At 29.0% G+C, this 25,895-nt stretch overlaps 4 protein-coding genes across 4 annotated transcripts in view; 2 read left to right on the top strand and 2 right to left on the bottom strand.

Moving 5' to 3' along the window:
- Window positions 1–3,163: 3,163 nt before the first annotated feature.
- On the bottom strand, window positions 3,164–4,130 carry LOC149059178 (uncharacterized). Its single transcript, XM_089222994.1, has 3 exons — window positions 3,921–4,130; window positions 3,682–3,838; window positions 3,164–3,509 (listed from the first exon to the last, which is right to left on the bottom strand). Exons 1-3 carry the CDS (start codon window positions 4,042–4,044, stop codon window positions 3,164–3,166), a joined length of 627 nt encoding a protein of 208 aa, XP_089079120.1. The 5' UTR covers window positions 4,045–4,130.
- A 6,715-nt stretch (window positions 4,131–10,845) lies between these two features.
- The window catches only part of LOC149059157 (uncharacterized), a 244,073-nt gene continuing 229,023 nt past the window's right edge, over window positions 10,846–25,895 (top strand). Inside the window, exons 1-5 of the mRNA XM_089222986.1 lie at window positions 10,846–11,047; window positions 11,113–11,313; window positions 11,408–11,482; window positions 12,221–12,313; window positions 12,382–12,629. Of these exons, the coding sequence (XP_089079112.1) occupies window positions 10,846–11,047; window positions 11,113–11,313; window positions 11,408–11,482; window positions 12,221–12,313; window positions 12,382–12,629 (819 nt within the window). The remainder of the gene's footprint in view (window positions 11,048–11,112; window positions 11,314–11,407; window positions 11,483–12,220; window positions 12,314–12,381; window positions 12,630–25,895) is intronic.
- On the bottom strand, window positions 16,419–18,187 carry LOC149059177 (uncharacterized). Its single transcript, XM_089218055.1, has 5 exons — window positions 17,986–18,187; window positions 17,720–17,920; window positions 17,551–17,625; window positions 16,720–16,812; window positions 16,419–16,651 (listed from the first exon to the last, which is right to left on the bottom strand). Exons 1-5 carry the CDS (start codon window positions 18,185–18,187, stop codon window positions 16,419–16,421), a joined length of 804 nt encoding a protein of 267 aa, XP_089074181.1.
- On the top strand, window positions 24,905–25,870 carry LOC149059176 (uncharacterized). Its single transcript, XM_089218052.1, has 3 exons — window positions 24,905–25,113; window positions 25,196–25,352; window positions 25,525–25,870. The coding sequence occupies exons 1-3, from the start codon at window positions 24,990–24,992 to the stop codon at window positions 25,868–25,870; spliced, it is 627 nt and encodes a 208-aa protein (XP_089074178.1). The 5' UTR covers window positions 24,905–24,989.

Here is a 25,895-nt window from a genome sequence, read left to right as displayed (position 1 = left end):
TACTAAAATTTAATCCATGTATTATAGCTATATAGGTATTTGATTGTAAGAAATTTTAGTGTAATTCGATTTTGATATTTCAAAAATTCATATTTTTATTAAAAGTTAAAATGCTTATTTATAGAAAATTTAAATTCATACAATTTACATAAAGGTAGTCAACATAAAAATATATATATATATATTCATTGAAAATATTTGGTTTCTGGTATATTTTGTGTTTTATTTTATTAAACATTTTGTGTTTAATATTTGGTAAAAAAACATTAAAAGATCGAAAAGTTCTTTCTGCTTCATGACATATTTCTACTATTGATAATACGATACGATAATAATAAGCGTTTTATGCACAACCTGGTTTGTCCTACAAACATGCGCAGAAGTATGAAACAACATGTGCAGGTCTATGACAATCAGTAGAAAATACAAATGCTAAAAAAAGAAAATAGCTCCTCAAGTTCACCTATATTCAATGAAAAAACGAATACAAAATAATACGTTATAAATCCCCAAATAAGGCAAATCCAATGAAAACATGACTTGTGAACGTGAATAAGGAAACGATAATCCTAAATGATCAAATGATTATTTTTATAAATTAAATTAATATAAAACTAATAATAATTCAAGTAAGTACGTATAGTACCTAATAACAATAATTAATAAATGTGCACAAATTTGTATTAATATATTAATTGTATGCTTATATTTATATATGAATAAATAATCACAGACATATATCGACACTTTTTTTTATAAGTCAATGTTTATTTCGTTGTCTAGGTAAAATAGTAAACATAGGGTAGTATCTTTAAGATACTAGCCTGTGTATACTATTATAAATAGTACTATATTATAATAATATTATTAAAAAAAAAGCGAGATGTAAATGATGTAATTATATAAGACCTTGATCGTGATTACGAACTATTATTATTTAATAATAATCAATTATTATAGCTAATTGTTGCTATACTAGCCCATTATGTAGTTGCGCGCGCTAGGGAGCCGATGGATTAGCATTTAGCGCTACATAAAACTTACGCGTTTGTGCGGTGAACCGGTCTGAAACAATCGCCGATAAACGTCGTTGGCATTTGTGTGGAAATTCGGCCGGCAGACGTCGCGAGCGTCAATATCAATGCGCGGAATATTCGGTCTCTCCTGGGCCGGAGTATAGATACGAAACGTTTCGTAACGTTACTTATCAGTAAAGTTATCAATATTATAATGCAAGGTATGTATTCTATAAATATAATATGTTCATTATTGAAAGTACGCTTCACCCATAGTAAGTTCTCCAATCATATATCAGATACTGTCGAATTCTCAAAAATCAAAACGATAAAAATACCCAATGAAAACGGATTGTCATGATGCCGCCTAGACTATTCTAGGTTATGCGTGTTATTTTTCAAAATATTTAATTTTACACACGTTTTTAATGTTTTTATTCTATGCCTCTGCCCTCTATGGTGTTGTGCGATTTTTTGTTTCACGAATGTCACAATTATTCATTTATTCACGATGTGTTTTGACAATAATTATTGACTGTTCTTTTTTTTATTTTTTTACCTGTATAACTTGCATTTATGGATTTATGTCATACTGAAGTTTGCTGATTAGTTGTATTTCGTTAACTGGTTGAACTCTGGCTTTTGGGTCCGGAGAAAAAAACGTCAAAAAATTTCTAAGTCCATATCACTGCCACAATATTATCACAACAGCAATACTACGCAGTGTTGCCATAACAATAATTTTATATAACACAATAATAATTTTATACTACGTGATTACATAAAATTGTGTACTCGTATATCGACTTTTCACATGGCTTTTGGGTCTGGGAAAAGATGTCGAAATATCGAAAAACGTCTAGGAGGTTTTTTATTCGTATACCGTATTAGAAAAACATCCGGTAGTCGGTTTTTTGATTTATCGATTTTCCGACCGCTTTTCACGGACCCACTTGGCTTTTGGGTCCGGGAAAAAATGTCGAAATATCGAAAAACGTCTAAGAGGTTTTTTATTCGTATACAGTATTAGAATATTATCCGGTAGTCGGTTTTTTGATTTATCAATTTTTGATTAATTACTATTATTATTAAAACGTAATAAAATATGGTATTCGTTAGTCATTCCCTACATTAAATATTTTTATTTAAATTACATTCGCGTTACTTGTAATTATTTTCATGACTAATATATTACTTTCCTTCTTCATTTAAAAAGTAGGGCTTTACAAATAACGTTAATTATTAAAAACAAAAATTATAATCTGTGGAAATAAAGTATTAATATTATAAGTTTATCATAATTTACATGCTCATATACAGCGAGTGTCCCGTGAGGATTTACCCATTGCAATATCTCCCGAAATAATGGTGATATCGAAATTCTGGTTTTGTAATAAGACTCACAGGGATAAGAACTACAATTATTTCATACTTTAATTAATTTTAATGTTTTGGTAAAAAAGTTAAAAAATACATTTTTTTATTTAATTATTTCCAAAAAAATTGAAGATAGCCATTTTGTAGAGTTTATTTTTTTGAAGATATTGATGTTTCAAAATTTTATTTTCATAATTTTCCTGATTTTTAATATTTTTTTTAGTTTCGAGAAAAATTGCGAATTATTAATTAACACCGTAATGTTATCAAACATGTGATCCGCCGCACCGCGCGCATTCCCATACAGACGGCCGAATATCTTCCGTGTTCCTAATAGTTATACATTTTTAATCATATTTTATTTCTTCAAAACTAGAAAAATATTAAAAATCAGGAAATCAATGAAAACAAAATTTTGAAACGTCAATATTTTCAGAAAAATAAACTACAAAATGGCTCTTTAATTTTTTTGGAAATAATTAAATAAAAAAATATATTTTTTAACTTTTTTACCCAAACAATTAAATAAATTTAAAAATGAAATAATTGTATTTCATATCCCAGTAAATAATATTTTAAACCAGAATTTTGATATCTCTATTATTTCGTGAGATATCGCAATGGGTAAATTCTCGCCGGACACCCTGTATGATATGAGTGAATATGACGTAACCTGAAAAGAGATGTTTTAAATGTGTTTTATCACATTAAAGCCGTTTTATCAAGGTACCTCTAGCATTCTGGACAGTGACAATCGTCAATGTCCCGTTTCATTGGTTCGTATCCAATGCCCTTGTAACGTCGCTCATGAACCTTTTGAAACGGTCGCTGGTTGTAGGAAGGCGATTTAGTATATTGGTTCGATACATCCATTCGCCAATGTACGAATCCGCTACCCGCTTGCAATTGCATCTTGTTAAGATGCGTTTTAATTCCCTCCACGATCTTTCTATATGCTGCGTGTGGTAGCGAATTGGTTCTTGGTTTGGTGGCCGAACTCCTTCCCACTGCTTATCTAAGCATTCTTGGCTAAATCTGCCAGTCCCTACCCAAATTGGTGGCTCGTTTTTTGGAGGCTCAACAAAGTTTATTGAGTGGTTTACCACTCCATGACCACTAAAATGAATTAAAAATATCAATTATTTAAAAAAAAAATGTACGGTAGGTTTCAATCTTGCATATATTTTTTAAATTTTATTTGGTTATTATTTTAATAAATTTATTTTATTAATTTATTTTCATTTTTATAATACTATATAATACTTATATATTACTTTATAATATTTACCTAAATATATTACCACATTGACCATAAGCCCTCCACATGTCACTACATATAAATGCATCTTGGTTAATGTATTTTTGCATCAGTGGTAGTAGCGTGTCAGTTGACCTGTCCGGGACTATAACACCAAATACTTGTTTGGTAGTACGACTTATACCACCTTAATAATTATATTACAAATTTCTGTATTTATTATCTCACAAATTATTAATTTATGATTTATGATCGTTATTTTCAATTACCAAATAACCACACAGCATTCCATGCCATAACACGCCCAACGTTGTATTTAGCTCTGAACAGATGCGTCTCATCTACTTCCACGATATCATGTTCATTGCCGATCATTAGGTAGTCGTGGTTCATTATTTTAGTGGCTACGTCCCTAAAATATTCAGTATAAGCAACCGCTGTGTCTGTAGATATATTCACCTATTATTCAAAAACATATTTATTTTTTTATTTAAATTCCGCGAAAATAAGTAAATAAATTACTTGATTCACAATAGTATCATCAAATTAATAATAATAATAATAATAATAAAATTATACAATAATAATTATTATTATTATATAGTTATTGAGATCGCGCGTTATATCATAAACGCAATTTCAATAAAAAAAAAAAAGCGGGTAAGTCGTGGATATCGCTCTATTGTTTAGTAGGTTACAAGTGGGTTACTGTAATGGATGGAATTAAAAATGAATCCAATGATATTATATCATTGTATGCGGAAAACGATTCTGAGCGAAGACGGTTTATCTGTCTAGAATATATTATAGATTATTAAAAATTTTCAAATCTTAGAATTAAAAAGAAAAACTTTTATGAATCTCTATCTAAGATAATATGAACATTGCCGTAATTTTTACGTATTTAGTCAAAATTTGAACTTTAAATGCTTATAAAAAAAATTCGTGCAGACGAATTTTTAATATTTCTTAACTTATATTGTTACAATGTGTTAGAAGCCTTGTATTAAATTTTCAAGCTTTTCTACCGAACAAATAAATTTTTATCGATATTTATAGAAAAAAAAACTAAAAAAGTTGAAAAATTAAAATGTCAGCAAACAACTCAAAACAAATCTAAATATTTTGAAAATTTTATCAAATATATAAAATGACTATATAGACATTCAGTGAAAATTTTAAGTATCTGCGGTCATTTGTTTTAGAGTTACACCAAAATAAAGAAATCGCTAAAAGCGAAAATCCAATGTTGTAAAAATTTAAATTTCAAATGCTCATAAAAATTTAATTTGAATTTCCGGTGGAATTTTTATTTGTGATAAAGATTGAAAAACTTGTAAGTAATCTTGTATTAAATTTTTAAATCTTAGATTTAAAAAGAAAATTTTTTATGCATTTCTAGCTTAAAATAATTTGCGAATTTTTGTGATTTTTACGTATGTTGTCAAAATTCAAACTTTGAATTCTTATAAAAAAAATTGTGACTGTATATTTATTTTATTTTAAAAATCGAAGCATTTTTACTGCCCCAAAACGTGATGACAGACATAAAAAAAAATAAAAACACACATCAATATATCGCTCCGCTCAGAATCTAAAATGAGGATGCTTAGTTCTGAATTTTATAGGCATTAAAATTAAAATTATAATTTACATTTTAACTCTAGAATAATAGTGTTTTATTAATAATACCTATTCTGATGTCTACGAGATTCTTTTGTTATTTGATATGCAGTGATCGTAATACATGAACGCAAAAAATATTGGGGTTGCTATTATGATTTGCTATACTATTAATAGCAATATACTATTGTTTTAGGACAGAGTAAATAATTTTTAATCGACGCAATAATTTTAAAAACTATTAATTAAAACTATAACTGCTAATAACTGCTATATTCAAATATAAAATTAGAATAATTATGTCTTAGGTATCTTTTGCTAGATAATTTACAACTTATAACTTATAAAATGCTTCTACTTAGTAATTATGTAGGCATTATACAAATTCAAATTAATTTACCTCTCGTTGGATCGTTGCTGTGTCCGAATTGATTAACCACAAATAAATCATTTGAACGATTTTATTGCAGCCCAACTCTCCAGCAGTATGTACATACTCTAAAAACGTATTTTTTTTATGGCCACCCCCACATTTGAACCTGTAGCCGAGTTTCCGACTGGAATCAATAACTCGATACATTGGTCTTCCACAACGACATTCAGGCACATCAAATTCATTCGGAATAATGCCAAAATATGTAAAAATAATTTTACCTTGCCTCCCAGATGAAATACGTTGCTCTTCAGTTATATCAGGCCCCAAAAAGGCACCTAATGAAAATACTGACAGACAATTTGGTTGAAGCAACGTGTTAATATCCATAGTAGTATAGTATAACAATTAACAAAAGTTAAAAACACTACTTTACGATTAGAAAACTCAAATCGGAATGACGAATTGACGGGATTTCAGTGAATATACACCAAAGATGGCTAAAATTAAATACGTTGTTTTGACTGGGTCTATCACGCACGTCAGGCGGATATTCGTATGCATTTCCGAGGATTTTAATAATAAATTATAATTGTTAGTGGATAGTCTGTTCTTGGTTACTTATACATAAGTGTATTTTATTAAGACGTTTTAATAATTTCATTACGACGTCAACTGATATGTTGCTACCAATCATGCAAAAATATATACCTACACCACGATCATAGGCGTAACTATAGGGGGGCTATGATATAAGAAATTAAAATATACAATATAATTATTGAATACAACAACAATTACAGTTGTCTAATATATTTAATAAAATAAATAATATACATTAGGTGGGCAATTATAATTTTTGTTTTTAATAATTAACGTTATTTGTAAAGCCCTACTTTTTGAATGAAGAAGGAAAGTAATATATTAGTCATGAAAATAATTACAAGTAACGCGAATGTAATTTAAATAAAAATATTTAATGTAGGGAACGACTAACGAATACCATATTTTATTACGTTTTAATAATAATAGTAATTAATCAAAAATTGATAAATCAAAAAACCGACTACCGGATGTTATTCTAATACTGTATACGAATAAAAAACCTCTTAGACGTTTTTCGATATTTCGACATTTTTCCCGGACCCAAAAGCCAAGTGGGTCCGTGAAAAGTGGTCGGAAAATCGATAAATCAAAAAACCGACAACCGGATATTTTTCTAATACGGTATACGAATAAAAAACCTCTTAGACGTTTTTCGATATTTCGACATTTTTTCCCGGACCCAAAAGCCAAGTGGGTCCGTGAAAAGCGGTCGGAAAATCGATAAATCAAAAAACCGACTACCGGATGTTTTTCTAATACGGTATACGAATAAAAAACCTCTTAGACGTTTTTCGATATTTCGACATTTTTTCCCAGACCCAAAAGCCATGTGAAAAGTCGATATACGAGTACACAATTTTATGTAATCACGTAGTATAAAATTATTATTGTGTTATATAAAATTATTGTTATGGCAACACTGCGTAGTATTGCTGTTGTGATAATATTGTGGCAGTGATATGGACTTAGAAATTTTTTGACGTTTTTTTCTCCGGACCCAAAAGCCAGAGTTCAACCCGTTAACTTACTAACGATCAAGCTCTTTAAGGTAAGATAAATAGTATATTTAAAATTAATTTCATATATTATTATGGCTGATAAAGTTGGTAAAACAAATACCGGTTTAAGTAAATCTTCCAAAAGAAGAAAACTTATTGCTGGCATACTTAGCGACATGGATGCCATGCAATTTTCTACCGTTGGTATCAACAAAGACATACCTAAAGTGAACAATCAACTCAATCAAGCGAATCACATGAATGCCTCGTTTAGTTTAGTGGATAATGTTGGCTTATTGAGTAAAAAAGTAGCTTCTCAAATACCTCCAGAACAAAATATTGTTCTTGATAGTAACATTAATAATATGAACCCTGAATTGAATAAACGTGGTACATTTACATCAAGTAATACTAATAATACAGAGTTTAACTTTGATATTTATAATTTAAATTCTGAAAATTTGTCTATAAGTGATTCTATAGCTAAGTGGGCTGTTGAATGTAATATTCCTAATACTTCTACTACAAAACTTTTAAAAGTTTTAAAAACTCATCATTGCTTTGACAAATCTCTCCCGTCTGATGCAAGAACTTTATTTAAAACAGTTAATTCTAATAGAGGGATTCAAATTTGATCTGTTTCTCCTGGTCTCTACTATCATTTTGGGATTGCTAATGGCATACATAATTATTATAAAAAATATATCAGTTCTATTGATGATAGTGATATAAAACTAGTTTTTGGCACAGATGGATTACCTCTCACCAAGAGTTCAAATAGTACTTTTTGGCCAATTCTTTGTTATATTAGACCAAACGATAAATATGTTTTCCCCGTTGGATTATTTTGAGGTTATTCTAAACCAGATGATAGTAATGATTTTTTGCAAGATTTTTGTGTAGAATTGAATATATTATTAACAGATGGTATAATATTAAAAAATTCATTTGGTATTTTATTTAAAAAAAAAGTTTTATTAGATGGTTTTTGCTGTGATTCCCTGCTTAATCATTTATTTTATATTGTAAAGGACATAGTGGATATTTTTCATGTTTTAGATGTATGGCAGAGGGTGAATATATAAAAAATAAAGGGGTAAGATTTCCAGAACTAGATAGTCAAAAAAGAACTCATATAAATTTTGTAAATAAACTTCAAGAAGACCATCATACTTCTGAAACATTGTCTAATCTTTGCTATTTACCTGGTATAGATATTGTGCGCGCCCATACGGGAGCTGGGCAAAATGAAGGACCACCGGTAATGCCCGAGAACAATTATTTGAAAAGCGACTCCTATTAAAAGTCGAATAGGCAACTAAATGTGACAACTCCTGATTCTGAGTGGGTCGGCAACCAAAGATACACGACGACGACGATGTCAGGACGGGAACTTGCCTATCATGGGAGGTAGGATGATGCAATTTAGTTTTGGGGGAGGGGGTCTCTGTGATCGATCCGGTCTGGTGCAATGATCACAGAGCTCACAACAAAAAAACGGGACAAACTTAAAATTATCTTAACGTAGTGAGGTCTTGAGAGGGTGGCTGGACGCAGTACTCAGCAATTGTTGAACCTGGACGACCGGGGCGGCCTCACACACAACACAATGTTGCTGGCGGACTTACGCGGACCCGTTTACAGCAATTGTGACCACTCGCAGTAGTGCCGAGTGTACTGAGTCATAGGAGTTATATAAAATGACAAACTTACTACGGTGTTTCAAGGTAATGAAGATTGTCCATATATTGTTGAAAATGATGTGTACACTGTGCATCCAAATGATAATAGGCACAACCAATTTATTTTTTTTAATACACAATTTAGAAGTGAGACCAAATGTGGTCGCTTTAATAGCTGACCAGAACAAAACAAAATAAAAATGTCGCTGTAATAGGGGAAAAAAAGGTAACAACTATAACTGGTGCCGAACGACCAGACAAGACGTCGTCGACAACAAGTGAGTACAAAAAAGAATAATAATTCATAACAAGGGCGTTGGCCGAGCAAAGACAGTATAAAGAACAAATCACAAAGAGAACATACAATAACTCGGCGAACCCATAATAATAATAATTATAATAATTAACATAATTAAACAATACATTGACTGAGGTGATTAGGAGTGATACGGAACAAAAACGGTCGTCGTCGCCGTACAACGTTGCGTAACATGATAACGGTTTATTGCTTGGCGCGAACAGATATAGTCAAGTGTTTCTCTGTTGATTATATGCATTTGGTATGTTTGGGAGTTGTCCGTACATTAATAAAACTATGGTTAAGTCGGGGACCTTTAACTGTTCGCTTACCTAATTTCAAAACCAAAGTAATAAATAGTTGTTTACTTTCATTAAAATCATGTATACCACTAGATTTTCCACGGAAACCACGTGCTATAATTGAAGTTGGTTGGTGGAAAGCAACTGAACTAAGACAATTTGTATTATATATTGGACCGATTATTCTTAAACATCAGTCAAATTCTAAATGTTATAAACATTTTTTATGTCTTCGTGTAGCTATGTATATTCTTTTAAGCCCTTGTCATGAGGAATATGTCCCATATGCAAGATTATTATTAAATTATTTTGTTAAACGTTATAAAGAAATATATGGTATACAATGGTTAACACACAATGTCCACACTTTGCAACATATAGCAGATGATTATGATACTTTTGGGCCATTAGACAATTGTAGTGCTTTCCCATTTGAAAACCACATGAAAGTTTTAAAAAAAACTGTTCGTAAGCATCATCAACCTTTGCAGCAGGCTGTAAATCGATATAATGAAATAAACAATTTCAAATGTATGATTAATGAATCATCTCAAATTATAAATAATCCTTTTATGAAATGCTTAAAACAACATAATAATGGTCCATTAACAGGTGATTGCTTAGGACCACAATTTAAAAAACTTGTTTTTGGTCAGATCATAATAAACTCTACTTCTTCAGCAGACTGTTATGTTGGTACAGTAGACGGATCTATAATAAAAGTTGTAAATATTTGTTATGATTTTAAAAATAAAATTGTGATTGTTGGAAATGATTTTTTAGATAAGTACAATGCTTATGAAAAGCCTGTACCAAGTTCTAAATTAGGTATTTTTAAAATAAGCAATCTATCAACTTGTTTAAAAAAATGGGAAGCAGAGAGTATTAAATGTAAATATATGGTACTTAATATATCTAATGATCTAATGGCCATGCCTATACTTCATACCATAAGAAAAAATAATTAATTATTTTTATTATCATTATTATTATATCTTTATTATTTTTGTTATTATTCATGACATAGCAATATAAAATAAACATAATGTTTTAATCAATTTTTTTTATTTTTTTTATTTTTAATATAATATTTAACAATTTCAACATTATTATTTTTTATTCAACATTAACTATATTTAAATTTAATATGATAGGTATAATAAAAAAAAAAATAATAATATGTGTATAGCTATATAGGTATAAATTTAATTTTAATGTTTAGGATATATTATTACAACCTAAATTATGTTTGATGTTAATTTAAACAAATAATTGTAAATATTTAAATAGCTTTATTAAGGTACATAAGAAAATGTTCTGGAATGTGGTACATTTTCTTCAAGAAAATTCAGTAGAAGCTGTACCAAGTGGATGGTACAATGATAAATTAAAAAAGTGTGCTTGGCCGAAAGATAGATCTAAAATCAAAATTTACATTGAAAAACGACGTCAAGTGAACACTTATGAATTTAATTTTTATGCTGCGAGGATTTTTAAGGGCGGTGAAAATATTGGTAAATACATATGTGGATAACTATATATTGTTTGATCTTATTAACTGGTATGTGATATTTTTTAGAAACCTTGGTTGAAGCTCGTTCAAAATCTAAAGATGCACAATTCATATCAGAATTATCTGAAGATCATAATCATGCTATCAAGAGAAGGAAGAAGAAAAAAAGGTACGATACAAATGTCATCTCCTCACCTGAATCAATGTCGCCAGTTACTAAACATTCAAGTGATGATGATGATTGTCCAACTTTAAATACTTCATTAGGTACTATTACTTTACACATTGACATTAAATAACTTTTAGCTAAAAAACTATTTTGTACAAATTTATTATTTTCTTATCAATATATATATTTTAGACTTGTTTTGCTCTTCAGATCATTCCCAATCATTTATTTCTAAGCCTATATCAAGCAGTACTCATAAAAGAACTAGTAAGTATTAATATTTAAGTTTTTGTTGAAATATTAACAGATATATTAATATATTTATTTTGTTTTTAAATTTGATTGTATAAAAGAATCAACTAAAATAGATAAATACAAGAATAAGCCACTATCGACGACTTATATTGACATTTCTGAAAACATAGATCAACGTAATATTAGACATAAATCTAATGTAAGCCTGCCGACTGAACTACTGGCGAATTCTTGTGAAAAAATAGTTCCAGAAGAAAATAATTCAAGCTGTAAGCTTATTTTTGTTAAAATTATTTTTAATTAATACTTTCTAAAATTCCCTTGTAGTATTAATATTAGTTTAAATACTATGGGGATTTGAATTCAAATCCATCTTTTTCTAACGCACATGCCACATATGACATTATAGATATGGTATATTTCCATCATACTGGATTAACCTGTAGTAAATCAATAAGACTTTTGAAAACATATTTCGATTAATTTATTTCTAAAATTTTGATTTTAATTTTATCCTCTTAAATACTAAAAACTTCATTAAAAATGTTTATATTTCAACTGTTGACTAAATCACACTATCAAAAATGTGAGGCAATCTCGTGTAGGCTTTGAGTTTTAGAGTTCTTTATTGTTTCACTGGATCTACCAAGTTGAAAATAAAACATATTTAATATCATATGTTGTTGGTAGCAGGTGTGTTAGAGAAAATTGGTTTCCGATCCCAATAACTAATTAATATCACACTTACAGATGATGTGGATAAATTAAAAGAAAAAAATGCTCAACATAATATGCAAAATTCAATGAATAATACTACTGCTAATATTAATATCTCAGAATTTGGTATGTCTAGTTCACATAATAATTAATTAAAACAATATTATTGATACTTCTTTTTCAAATTATTGTAGCTGATCAAGTTTTTTCAAAAATGGATTATTTTTACAAAAGAATGTACAACTTTATGGCTTTTAGCAATACAGAATTTCAAAATTTAGCTCAAGGACAAGAAGAAATAAAAAAATTAATCAACACTGCCAATGTAATTACTACTGAGCATTCAGATGATTTTGAACCATATTGTTGGCCTATTTCTTCATTTGAAGAGCTTGAGGAGATAGAGAATAAGCTTTGTGACAGAGATTTTAAAAACAAACTTGTAAGGTTTTAAAGAAACATCACACAATCTAATAATAAAATATAACTATAATAGTTTCAATAAATATTGTACCATTTATTCTTGTAAGTGTCTATAAGCGGAAATCTGAAATAAATAGTCAAAGTAAGTCTATCATAATCACTTCTAAAAAAAAATTGAAAATAAAGATTTCATTTCACAAGATAATATACCTATGAAAAGTTATATTAGCCGATTTAGCTTTGGCATTGTTCGTTCTTCCACAAACTAGACAACTAGGCATTTTTAATTACCAGCAAAAAGAAATAAAAACAGTAAAAGCAAGTTGCAAAATAAACGCAATAACGAAAGTAAAGAGTAATAACTGAATTACTGAACGATCATACGGCATGAATATTACACTTAACCGTCTAAACCATAGAAAAAAGATACTAAACAGTAAACAACAATAATGAAATTAAGAACACATGTCATATTAGAGGGAAACAACACAGGAGATAACAAATGTATCGAAGATAACGGCATTACAGGTGAATCGTTTTACCATATATTGTACAATAATTTTTGTGTACTATCCACTTAAACTGGCAATCATACACCTTTTGCGCTTCACTTTCTTGTGCAGCTGAGATATGTAAGGCCCTCTCTATATTACTCTATGAAACAACACAATATAATAACATTATTATAGCCATAGATAATAAAGAGATGGATAGGCTATTGGAGCTTATCATGCGTTCCTGGATTACTATCAATTTTACGTTATATGGGGTAAATATTATTCGCTCGCAAACCTAGATTATTTGAATAAATTATACTACTAATTTTGACCAATACTTACATTTCAATTTGACAAAAATCAATACTTATGATTTTGATAATTAATTTATCCATATATTTTTGCCTCATTTATTCATGTCTAAGATTGATTAATTCGGTATATTTTGATCTCATTGTTATATCATTACTTTATGATAGTCTTTTATTAAAATAAAATATGTTCACAAACTTGTTTAATGAGATTGAGATAATATTCTTTGATGTTAAACTGATGTGTGTATCTATTCAAAAACTAAAGCAATGTTTTCATTTACACAAGGTAGGTATATTGTAAAATAAAATATAATGTTTAATTACCTATGTTGTAATATATAAATACATTTTGAGTGAAAACCTACAGCATTCTAATTACATTACTAATAAAAAATAAAAAATAATTAATAAAGATTTTATTTATTTGACCTAATATAATATAGTTATTCGTGTCTAAAATGAATCAACTTTGTATACTTTGCTCTCATCGTCAGTTTATCATTGGCTTTCTTCACTTCATGAAAAAATCTGATGTTAAAATATGTTTCACAAACTTGTTTAATAATATCATCTCTGTGTGTGTTGAACTGATGAGTGAGATCAAAAAGTGAAACAATTTTTTCATTTACACATGGCATATTAAATAAAATATAACGGTTTAGAATATTTGATTTTACTTTTAAAATGATGTTCTGTTTAGTAATTTTTTTTGACATTATATCATGTGTATATTGTCTGAACACCTTTTCTGTTTCGATACATACTGTTTGTAAATCAGTACTTGGTTTCATGAGCCCACCGCGATCTTTAATGTGTGCTAATTTACTGTCATGATTTGTTTTAATCAAAAAGGTTTTACAATGCTCACAAGATGTTTTTTTTAAAACTTTCATTGCAATATATCCGGCAATATAAATAGAAACATCCTCTACATAAGCATCAATTTTATTTATGCTTCCAAAATAATCATGTTCTAATAATGTATTTTCTGGAAGACTTTCAATATTTTGAAAAACATCTTCTCTATAGAGTTTCTTTTTAGTAATAGATAAAGTTTTAGTGCTATCAAGGATTGAACAATTTTCATTTACCGAACCTACTATTGCATTGTGTACAAGAAGTCGTTTATATGCTGCTTGAAACTGACGACCAGTTGGGTTGTTATTGTAACCACCTTTGCCTCGAATAGCACTAAAAAATGTTTCTAGGTGGTCTTGGCTTAGTTTATAGGTGATTAAAAAATGTAGGTGACCTTTTGATATAAATAATTTAAACAATTCCAAAGCATTATGCAAGTCCATAACTAGTCCTCTGAAACCCGTTTTCCTTTGTAATTTAATGACCTGTGTACCATCTTAAAATTTTAGTCCATTAATATAATCTGTAAATCTATATATGAATTCTTGATATTTTAAAAATGTCTTCTCACTCAGAAATAGCATTATTATATGGATTTTTTGAATTTAATTTTCTGCTGTTCAATATATCAAATGCATTATTGACTTTTTTACAAAATTCAGCTGTTGCTTCACATCCTTTAAACAATGGGTCTTCATCTTTTAAATATAAAAGTGCATCGCCAACACTATCGCTTAGTACTTGACAAGCTATAAGCGAACATTCATCTTTTCATTATAAAATAAAATATGTCTATGAGTTAATTTTGTTGCAGCTCGTAGGCCTTCTGCTTTTTCTTTTTCATACAATTTGACAATATAATCCCATTTAATAAGTTCACCTTTTGAGTTGATTAAACATTTTTTATCACCAAAAGCGTTTCTGATTAATTTAATCATGTGCGCTGCATCGTAAAAGATAAATATTTTTTCTTTGTTCGCAGGATTTTGAATATAAGGTGTATTTTCATTGAAATTTGCATTAAGATGAGTACACATGCTTGTATTCACTGATGCTCCATCAAAAGTAATAGAGTGTAAATAAGCACCAGTATTATTTATAAGTTCTATTGATGTTTGTAAAAGATTACTTCTTTCTTGTCCAGTAAGGCCATCTATTAAAAAATAACCAATAGGTAACTTCCAGTATCCATTCATACACACTACCATGAATACCAATGCATTTTTAGCAACTGGAATCTCATCATTATCATAACTGCATTCAGTTCCTAGGTTTATATGTCCATACATATTTTGTTGTGTATCAATCTAAATATGCCTTTTTACACATATTTCATCAACTGTCAAATTGCAATATACTTTGCTATCAGAGACTTTGTTCTTAATTGTTTCAAATGCTTCTTTTGTGAAACCTGGCTTATCGTCTACAACCATATACCATCGTCTTAGAGTACGTGGATGAGGCAAGACATCAGCAAATGTTTTTCTTACATATGAGTATGCACGTGGAGAATAATATTGTAGGGTAACTGCAAATTCTCTAATCTCTCTACCAAAAACATGTTTTTTTTTCCCTATCAATGATTCTTTTACTATTTTTTCAAACACATCTGAACCCATAGCCTAAAAGTAATTAAACTTCCTATGTCAAAAATATCAGGTATTTTTTATACTTTATTTAAATATGAATATACACATAGTTTGAGAATAAATAGGTATAAAACAGTTCCTAAAATATTCAAATTTTTGTATTACACACAAATGACTCATACGAGTAGTCCCAAATCAATCAAACATAAAAAAAAAAATCAATACTCTAAATCTAAAACCTAGCACCAATTATAGTTCTTCAATCAATAACACATAATATAAATTAAATAACAATATGTATAAATTTATTATTTCATTAGTGTGAACAATATTATTTTATATAATAATTTACTCAAATTAGTAGTACAACATTAATAGATACATTTTTAGCAATATTTCTACTGGTATTAGTTGGTTACAAAAAAAAAAAAAAACATAGTATCAATCAATAATATACATTTACATTAAATTCTTTTAAAGTTATTATTAGATTATATCACTTAATATTTAATTTTGTTAAAAAAAAATTATATTTTTTTCATTTATAAAACTATTTTTTAGTGTACATAATACATGTAAATAAGCAAATAATATGGTTATAATAAGGCCAACAATATGGTTCAAAATCATCTGAATGCTCAGTAGTAATTACATTGGCAGTGTTGATTAATTTTTTTATTTCTTCTTGTCCTTGAGCTAAATTTTGAAATTCTGTATTGCTAAAAGCCATAAAGTTGTACATTCTTTTGTAAAAATAATCCATTTTTGAAAAAACTTGATCAGCTACAATAATTTGAAAAAGAAGTATCAATAATATTGTTTTAATTAATTATTATGTGAACTAGACATACCAAATTCTGAGATATTAATATTAGCAGTAGTATTATTCATTGAATTTTGCATATTATGTTGAGCATTTTTTTCTTTTAATTTATCCACATCATCTGTAAGTGTGATATTAATTAGTTATTGGGATCGGAAACCAATTTTCTCTAACACACCTGCTACCAACAACATATGATATTAAATATGTTTTATTTTCAACTTGGTAGATCCAGTGAAACAATAAAGAACTCTAAAACTCAAAGCCTACACGAGATTGCCTCACATTTTTGATAGTGTGATTTAGTCAACAGTTGAAATATAAACATTTTTAATGAAGTTTTTAGTATTTAAGAGGATAAAATTAAAATCAAAATTTTAGAAATAAATTAATCGAAATATGTTTTCAAAAGTCTTATTGATTTACTACAGGTTAATCCAGTATGATGGAAATATACCATATCTATAATGTCATATGTGGCATGTGCGTTAGAAAAAGATGGATTTGAATTCAAATCCCCATAGTATTTAAACTAATATTAATACTACAAGGGAATTTTAGAAAGTATTAATTAAAAATAATTTTAACAAAAATAAGCTTACAGCTTGAATTATTTTCTTCTGGAACTATTTTTTCACAAGAATTCGCCAGTAGTTCAGTCGGCAGGCTTACATTAGATTTATGTCTAATATTACGTTGATCTATGTTTTCAGAAATGTCAATATAAGTCGTCGATAGTGGCTTATTCTTGTATTTATCTATTTTAGTTGATTCTTTTATACAATCAAATTTAAAAACAAAATAAATATATTAATATATCTGTTAATATTTCAACAAAAACTTAAATATTAATACTTACTAGTTCTTTTATGAGTACTGCTTGATATAGGCTTAGAAATAAATGATTGGGAATGATCTGAAGAGCAAAACAAGTCTAAAATATATATATTGATAAGAAAATAATAAATTTGTACAAAATAGTTTTTTAGCTAAAAGTTATTTAATGTCAATGTGTAAAGTAATAGTACCTAATGAAGTATTTAAAGTTGGACAATCATCATCATCACTTGAATGTTTAGTAACTGGCGACATTGATTCAGGTGAGGAGATGACATTTGTATCGTACCTTTTTTTCTTCTTCCTTCTCTTGATAGCATGATTATGATCTTCAGATAATTCTGATATGAATTGTGCATCTTTAGATTTTGAACGAGCTTCAACCAAGGTTTCTAAAAAATATCACATACCAGTTAATAAGATCAAACAATATATAGTTATCCACATATGTATTTACCAATATTTTCACCGCCCTTAAAAATCCTCGCAGCATAAAAATTAAATTCATAAGTGTTCACTTGACGTCGTTTTTCAATGTAAATTTTGATTTTAGATCTATCTTTCGGCCAAGCATACTTTTTTAATTTATCATTGTACCATCCACTTGGTACAGCTTCTACTGAATTTTCTTGAAGAAAATGTACCACATTCCAGAACATTTTCTTATGTACCTTAATAAAGCTATTTAAATATTTACAATTATTTGTTTAAATTAACATCAAACATAATTTAGGTTGTAATAATATATCCTAAACATTAAAATTAAATTTATACCTATATAGCTATACACATATTATTATTTTTTTTTTTATTATACCTATCATATTAAATTTAAATATAGTTAATGTTGAATAAAAAATAATAATGTTGAAATTGTTAAATATTATATTAAAAATAAAAAAAATAAAAAAAATTGATTAAAACATTATGTTTATTTTATATTGCTATGTCATGAATAATAACAAAAATAATAAAGATATAATAATAATGATAATAAAAATAATTAATTATTTTTTCTTATGGTATGAAGTATAGGCATGGCCATTAGATCATTAGATATATTAAGTACCATATATTTACATTTAATACTCTCTGCTTCCCATTTTTTTAAACAAGTTGATAGATTGCTTATTTTAAAAATACCTAATTTAGAACTTGGTACAGGCTTTTCATAAGCATTGTACTTATCTAAAAAATCATTTCCAACAATCACAATTTTATTTTTAAAATCATAACAAATATTTACAACTTTTATTATAGATCCGTCTACTGTACCAACATAACAGTCTGCTGAAGAAGTAGAGTTTATTATGATCTGACCAAAAACAAGTTTTTTAAATTGTGGTCCTAAGCAATCACCTGTTAATGGACCATTATTATGTTGTTTTAAGCATTTCATAAAAGGATTATTTATAATTTGAGATGATTCATTAATCATACATTTGAAATTGTTTATTTCATTATATCGATTTACAGCCTGCTGCAAAGGTTGATGATGCTTACGAACAGTTTTTTTTAAAACTTTCATGTGGTTTTCAAATGGGAAAGCACTACAATTGTCTAATGGCCCAAAAGTATCATAATCATCTGCTATATGTTGCAAAGTGTGGACATTGTGTGTTAACCATTGTATACCATATATTTCTTTATAACGTTTAACAAAATAATTTAATAATAATCTTGCATATGGGACATATTCCTCATGACAAGGGCTTAAAAGAATATACATAGCTACACGAAGACATAAAAAATGTTTATAACATTTAGAATTTGACTGATGTTTAAGAATAATCGGTCCAATATATAATACAAATTGTCTTAGTTCAGTTGCTTTCCACCAACCAACTTCAATTATAGCACGTGGTTTCCGTGGAAAATCTAGTGGTATACATGATTTTAATGAAAGTAAACAACTATTTATTACTTTGGTTTTGAAATTAGGTAAGCGAACAGTTAAAGGTCCCCGACTTAACCATAGTTTTATTAATGTACGGACAACTCCCAAACATACCAAATGCATATAATCAACAGAGAAACACTTGACTATATCTGTTCGCGCCAAGCAATAAACCGTTATCATGTTACGCAACGTTGTACGGCGACGACGACCGTTTTTGTTCCGTATCACTCCTAATCACCTCAGTCAATGTATTGTTTAATTATGTTAATTATTATAATTATTATTATTATGGGTTCGCCGAGTTATTGTATGTTCTCTTTGTGATTTGTTCTTTATACTGTCTTTGCTCGGCCAACGCCCTTGTTATGAATTATTATTCTTTTTTGTACTCACTTGTTGTCGACGACGTCTTGTCTGGTCGTTCGGCACCAGTTATAGTTGTTACCTTTTTTTCCCCTATTACAGCGACATTTTTATTTTGTTTTGTTCTGGTCAGCTATTAAAGCGACCACATTTGGTCTCACTTCTAAATTGTGTATTAAAAAAAATAAATTGGTTGTGCCTATTATCATTTGGATGCACAGTGTACACATCATTTTCAACAATATATGGACAATCTTCATTACCTTGAAACACCGTAGTAAGTTTGTCATTTTATATAACTCCTATGACTCAGTACACTCGGCACTACTGCGAGTGGTCACAATTGCTGTAAACGGGTCCGCGTAAGTCCGCCAGCAACATTGTGTTGTGTGTGAGGCCGCCCCGGTCGTCCAGGTTCAACAATTGCTGAGTACTGCGTCCAGCCACCCTCTCAAGACCTCACTACGTTAAGATAATTTTAAGTTTGTCCCGTTTTTTTGTTGTGAGCTCTGTGATCATTGCACCAGACCGGATCGATCACAGAGACCCCCTCCCCCAAAACTAAATTGCATCATCCTACCTCCCATGATAGGCAAGTTCCCGTCCTGACATCGTCGTCGTCGTGTATCTTTGGTTGCCGACCCACTCAGAATCAGGAGTTGTCACATTTAGTTGCCTATTCGACTTTTAATAGGAGTCGCTTTTCAAATAATTGTTCTCGGGCATTACCGGTGGTCCTTCATTTTGCCCAGCTCCCGTATGGGCGCGCACAATATCTATACCAGGTAAATAGCAAAGATTAGACAATGTTTCAGAAGTATGATGGTCTTCTTGAAGTTTATTTACAAAATTTATATGAGTTCTTTTTTGACTATCTAGTTCTGGAAATCTTACCCCTTTATTTTTTATATATTCACCCTCTGCCATACATCTAAAACATGAAAAATATCCACTATGTCCTTTACAATATAAAATAAATGATTAAGCAGGGAATCACAGCAAAAACCATCTAATAAAACTTTTTTTTTAAATAAAATACCAAATGAATTTTTTAATATTATACCATCTGTTAATAATATATTCAATTCTACACAAAAATCTTGCAAAAAATCATTACTATCATCTGGTTTAGAATAACCTCAAAATAATCCAACGGGGAAAACATATTTATCGTTTGGTCTAATATAACAAAGAATTGGCCAAAAAGTACTATTTGAACTCTTGGTGAGAGGTAATCCATCTGTGCCAAAAACTAGTTTTATATCACTATCATCAATAGAACTGATATATTTTTTATAATAATTATGTATGCCATTAGCAATCCCAAAATGATAGTAGAGACCAGGAGAAACAGATCAAATTTGAATCCCTCTATTAGAATTAACTGTTTTAAATAAAGTTCTTGCATCAGACGGGAGAGATTTGTCAAAGCAATGATGAGTTTTTAAAACTTTTAAAAGTTTTGTAGTAGAAGTATTAGGAATATTACATTCAACAGCCCACTTAGCTATAGAATCACTTATAGACAAATTTTCAGAATTTAAATTATAAATATCAAAGTTAAACTCTGTATTATTAGTATTACTTGATGTAAATGTACCACGTTTATTCAATTCAGGGTTCATATTATTAATGTTACTATCAAGAACAATATTTTGTTCTGGAGGTATTTGAGAAGCTACTTTTTTACTCAATAAGCCAACATTATCCACTAAACTAAACGAGGCATTCATGTGATTCGCTTGATTGAGTTGATTGTTCACTTTAGGTATGTCTTTGTTGATACCAACGGTAGAAAATTGCATGGCATCCATGTCGCTAAGTATGCCAGCAATAAGTTTTCTTCTTTTGGAAGATTTACTTAAACCGGTATTTGTTTTACCAACTTTATCAGCCATAATAATATATGAAATTAATTTTAAATATACTATTTATCTTACCTTAAAGAGCTTGATCGTTAGTAAGTTAACGGGTTGAACTCTGGCTTTTGGGTCCGGAGAAAAAAACGTCAAAAAATTTCTAAGTCCATATCACTGCCACAATATTATCACAACAGCAATACTACGCAGTGTTGCCATAACAATAATTTTATATAACACAATAATAATTTTATACTACGTGATTACATAAAATTGTGTACTCGTATATCGACTTTTCACATGGCTTTTGGGTCTGGGAAAAAATGTCGAAATATCGAAAAACGTCTAAGAGGTTTTTTATTCGTATACCGTATTAGAAAAACATCCGGTAGTCGGTTTTTTGATTTATCGATTTTCCGACCGCTTTTCACGGACCCACTTGGCTTTTGGGTCCGGGAAAAAATGTCGAAATATCGAAAAACGTCTAAGAGGTTTTTTATTCGTATACCGTATTAGAAAAATATCCGGTTGTCGGTTTTTTGATTTATCGATTTTCCGACCACTTTTCACGGACCCACTTGGCTTTTGGGTCCGGGAAAAATGTCGAAATATCGAAAAACGTCTAAGAGGTTTTTTATTCGTATACAGTATTAGAATAACATCCGGTAGTCGGTTTTTTGATTTATCAATTTTTGATTAATTACTATTATTATTAAAACGTAATAAAATATGGTATTCGTTAGTCGTTCCCTACATTAAATATTTTTATTTAAATTACATTCGCGTTACTTGTAATTATTTTCATGACTAATATATTACTTTCCTTCTTCATTCAAAAAGTAGGGCTTTACAAATAACGTTAATTATTAAAAACAAAAATTATAATTGCCCACCTAATGTATATTATTTATTTTATTAAATATATTAGACAACTGTAATTGTTGTTGTATTCAATAATTATATTGTATATTTTAATTTCTTATATCATAGCCCCCCTATAGTTACGCCTATGATCGTGGTGTAGGTATATATTTTTGCATGATTGGTAGCAACATATCAGTTGACGTCGTAATGAAATTATTAAAACGTCTTAATAAAATACACTTATGTATAAGTAACCAAGAACAGACTATCCACTAACAATTATAATTTATTATTAAAATCCTCGGAAATGCATACGAATATCCGCCTGACGTGCGTGATAGACCCAGTCAAAACAACGTATTTAATTTTAGCCATCTTTGGTGTATATTCACTGAAATCCCGTCAATTCGTCATTCCGATTTGAGTTTTCTAATCGTAAAGTAGTGTTTTTAACTTTTGTTAATTGTTATACTATACTACTATGGATATTAACACGTTGCTTCAACCAAATTGTCTGTCAGTATTTTCATTAGGTGCCTTTTTGGGGCCTGATATAACTGAAGAGCAACGTATTTCATCTGGGAGGCAAGGTAAAATTATTTTTACATATTTTGGCATTATTCCGAATGAATTTGATGTGCCTGAATGTCGTTGTGGAAGACCAATGTATCGAGTTATTGATTCCAGTCGGAAACTCGGCTACAGGTTCAAATGTGGGGGTGGCCATAAAAAAAATACGTTTTTAGAGTATGTACATACTGCTGGAGAGTTGGGCTGCAATAAAATCGTTCAAATGATTTATTTGTGGTTAATCAATTCGGACACAGCAACGATCCAACGAGAGGTAAATTAATTTGAATTTGTATAATGCCTACATAATTACTAAGTAGAAGCATTTTATAAGTTATAAGTTGTAAATTATCTAGCAAAAGATACCTAAGACATAATTATTCTAATTTTATATTTGAATATAGCAGTTATTAGCAGTTATAGTTTTAATTAATAGTTTTTAAAATTATTGCGTCGATTAAAAATTATTTACTCTGTCCTAAAACAATAGTATATTGCTATTAATAGTATAGCAAATCATAATAGCAACCCCAATATTTTTTGCGTTCATGTATTACGATCACTGCATATCAAATAACAAAAGAATCTCGTAGACATCAGAATAGGTATTATTAATAAAACACTATTATTCTAGAGTTAAAATGTAAATTATAATTTTAATTTTAATGCCTATAAAATTCAGAACTAAGCATCCTCATTTTAGATTCTGAGCGGAGCGATATATTGATGTGTGTTTTTATTTTTTTTTTATGTCTGTCATCACGTTTTGGGGCAGTAAAAATGCTTCGATTTTTAAAATAAAATAAATATACAGTCACAATTTTTTTTATAAGAATTCAAAGTTTGAATTTTGACAACATACGTAAAAATCACAAAAATTCGCAAATTATTTTAAGCTAGAAATGCATAAAAAATTTTCTTTTTAAATCTAAGATTTAAAAATTTAATACAAGATTACTTACAAGTTTTTCAATCTTTATCACAAATAAAAATTCCACCGGAAATTCAAATTAAATTTTTATGAGCATTTGAAATTTAAATTTTTACAACATTGGATTTTCGCTTTTAGCGATTTCTTTATTTTGGTGTAACTCTAAAACAAATGACCGCAGATACTTAAAATTTTCACTGAATGTCTATATAGTCATTTTATATATTTGATAAAATTTTCAAAATATTTAGATTTGTTTTGAGTTGTTTGCTGACATTTTAATTTTTCAACTTTTTTAGTTTTTTTTTCTATAAATATCGATAAAAATTTATTTGTTCGGTAGAAAAGCTTGAAAATTTAATACAAGGCTTCTAACACATTGTAACAATATAAGTTAAGAAATATTAAAAATTCGTCTGCACGAATTTTTTTTATAAGCATTTAAAGTTCAAATTTTGACTAAATACGTAAAAATTACGGCAATGTTCATATTATCTTAGATAGAGATTCATAAAAGTTTTTCTTTTTAATTCTAAGATTTGAAAATTTTTAATAATCTATAATATATTCTAGACAGATAAACCGTCTTCGCTCAGAATCGTTTTCCGCATACAATGATATAATATCATTGGATTCATTTTTAATTCCATCCATTACAGTAACCCACTTGTAACCTACTAAACAATAGAGCGATATCCACGACTTACCCGCTTTTTTTTTTTTATTGAAATTGCGTTTATGATATAACGCGCGATCTCAATAACTATATAATAATAATAATTATTATTGTATAATTTTATTATTATTATTATTATTATTAATTTGATGATACTATTGTGAATCAAGTAATTTATTTACTTATTTTCGCGGAATTTAAATAAAAAAATAAATATGTTTTTGAATAATAGGTGAATATATCTACAGACACAGCGGTTGCTTATACTGAATATTTTAGGGACGTAGCCACTAAAATAATGAACCACGACTACCTAATGATCGGCAATGAACATGATATCGTGGAAGTAGATGAGACGCATCTGTTCAGAGCTAAATACAACGTTGGGCGTGTTATGGCATGGAATGCTGTGTGGTTATTTGGTAATTGAAAATAACGATCATAAATCATAAATTAATAATTTGTGAGATAATAAATACAGAAATTTGTAATATAATTATTAAGGTGGTATAAGTCGTACTACCAAACAAGTATTTGGTGTTATAGTCCCGGACAGGTCAACTGACACGCTACTACCACTGATGCAAAAATACATTAACCAAGATGCATTTATATGTAGTGACATGTGGAGGGCTTATGGTCAATGTGGTAATATATTTAGGTAAATATTATAAAGTAATATATAAGTATTATATAGTATTATAAAAATGAAAATAAATTAATAAAATAAATTTATTAAAATAATAACCAAATAAAATTTAAAAAATATATGCAAGATTGAAACCTACCGTACATTTTTTTTTTAAATAATTGATATTTTTAATTCATTTTAGTGGTCATGGAGTGGTAAACCACTCAATAAACTTTGTTGAGCCTCCAAAAAATGAGCCACCAATTTGGGTAGGGACTGGCAGATTTAGCCAAGAATGCTTAGATAAGCAGTGGGAAGGAGTTCGGCCACCAAACCAAGAACCAATTCGCTACCACACGCAGCATATAGAAAGATCGTGGAGGGAATTAAAACGCATCTTAACAAGATGCAATTGCAAGCGGGTAGCGGATTCGTACATTGGCGAATGGATGTATCGAACCAATATACTAAATCGCCTTCCTACAACCAGCGACCGTTTCAAAAGGTTCATGAGCGACGTTACAAGGGCATTGGATACGAACCAATGAAACGGGACATTGACGATTGTCACTG

This window comes from Diuraphis noxia, unplaced genomic scaffold, assembly GCF_037042655.1.
Source record: "Diuraphis noxia isolate RWA-SAM2 unplaced genomic scaffold, SU_Dnox_SAM2 contig0001, whole genome shotgun sequence".
NCBI lineage: Eukaryota > Metazoa > Arthropoda > Insecta > Hemiptera > Aphididae > Diuraphis > Diuraphis noxia.
This window is presented reverse-complemented; position numbering and strand designations above follow the sequence as displayed.

Coding starts and splice junctions, on each gene's coding strand:
- LOC149059177 (XM_089218055.1), bottom strand. CDS start 18,187: ATGTTCTGGAATGTGGTACATTTTCTTCAAGAAAATTCAGTAGAAGCT. Junction 17,626..17,719: donor AACTTTAAATACTTCATTAG/GTACTATTACTT, acceptor TATATATTTTAG/ACTTGTTTTGCTCTTCAGAT. Junction 16,652..16,719: donor TATTAATATCTCAGAATTTG/GTATGTCTAGTT, acceptor AAATTATTGTAG/CTGATCAAGTTTTTTCAAAA.
- LOC149059178 (XM_089222994.1), bottom strand. CDS start 4,044: ATGAACCACGACTACCTAATGATCGGCAATGAACATGATATCGTGGAA. Junction 3,839..3,920: donor GAATGCTGTGTGGTTATTTG/GTAATTGAAAAT, acceptor ATAATTATTAAG/GTGGTATAAGTCGTACTACC. Junction 3,510..3,681: donor CAATGTGGTAATATATTTAG/GTAAATATTATA, acceptor AATTCATTTTAG/TGGTCATGGAGTGGTAAACC.
- LOC149059176 (XM_089218052.1), top strand. CDS start 24,990: ATGAACCACGACTACCTAATGATCGGCAATGAACATGATATCGTGGAA. Junction 25,114..25,195: donor GAATGCTGTGTGGTTATTTG/GTAATTGAAAAT, acceptor ATAATTATTAAG/GTGGTATAAGTCGTACTACC. Junction 25,353..25,524: donor CAATGTGGTAATATATTTAG/GTAAATATTATA, acceptor AATTCATTTTAG/TGGTCATGGAGTGGTAAACC.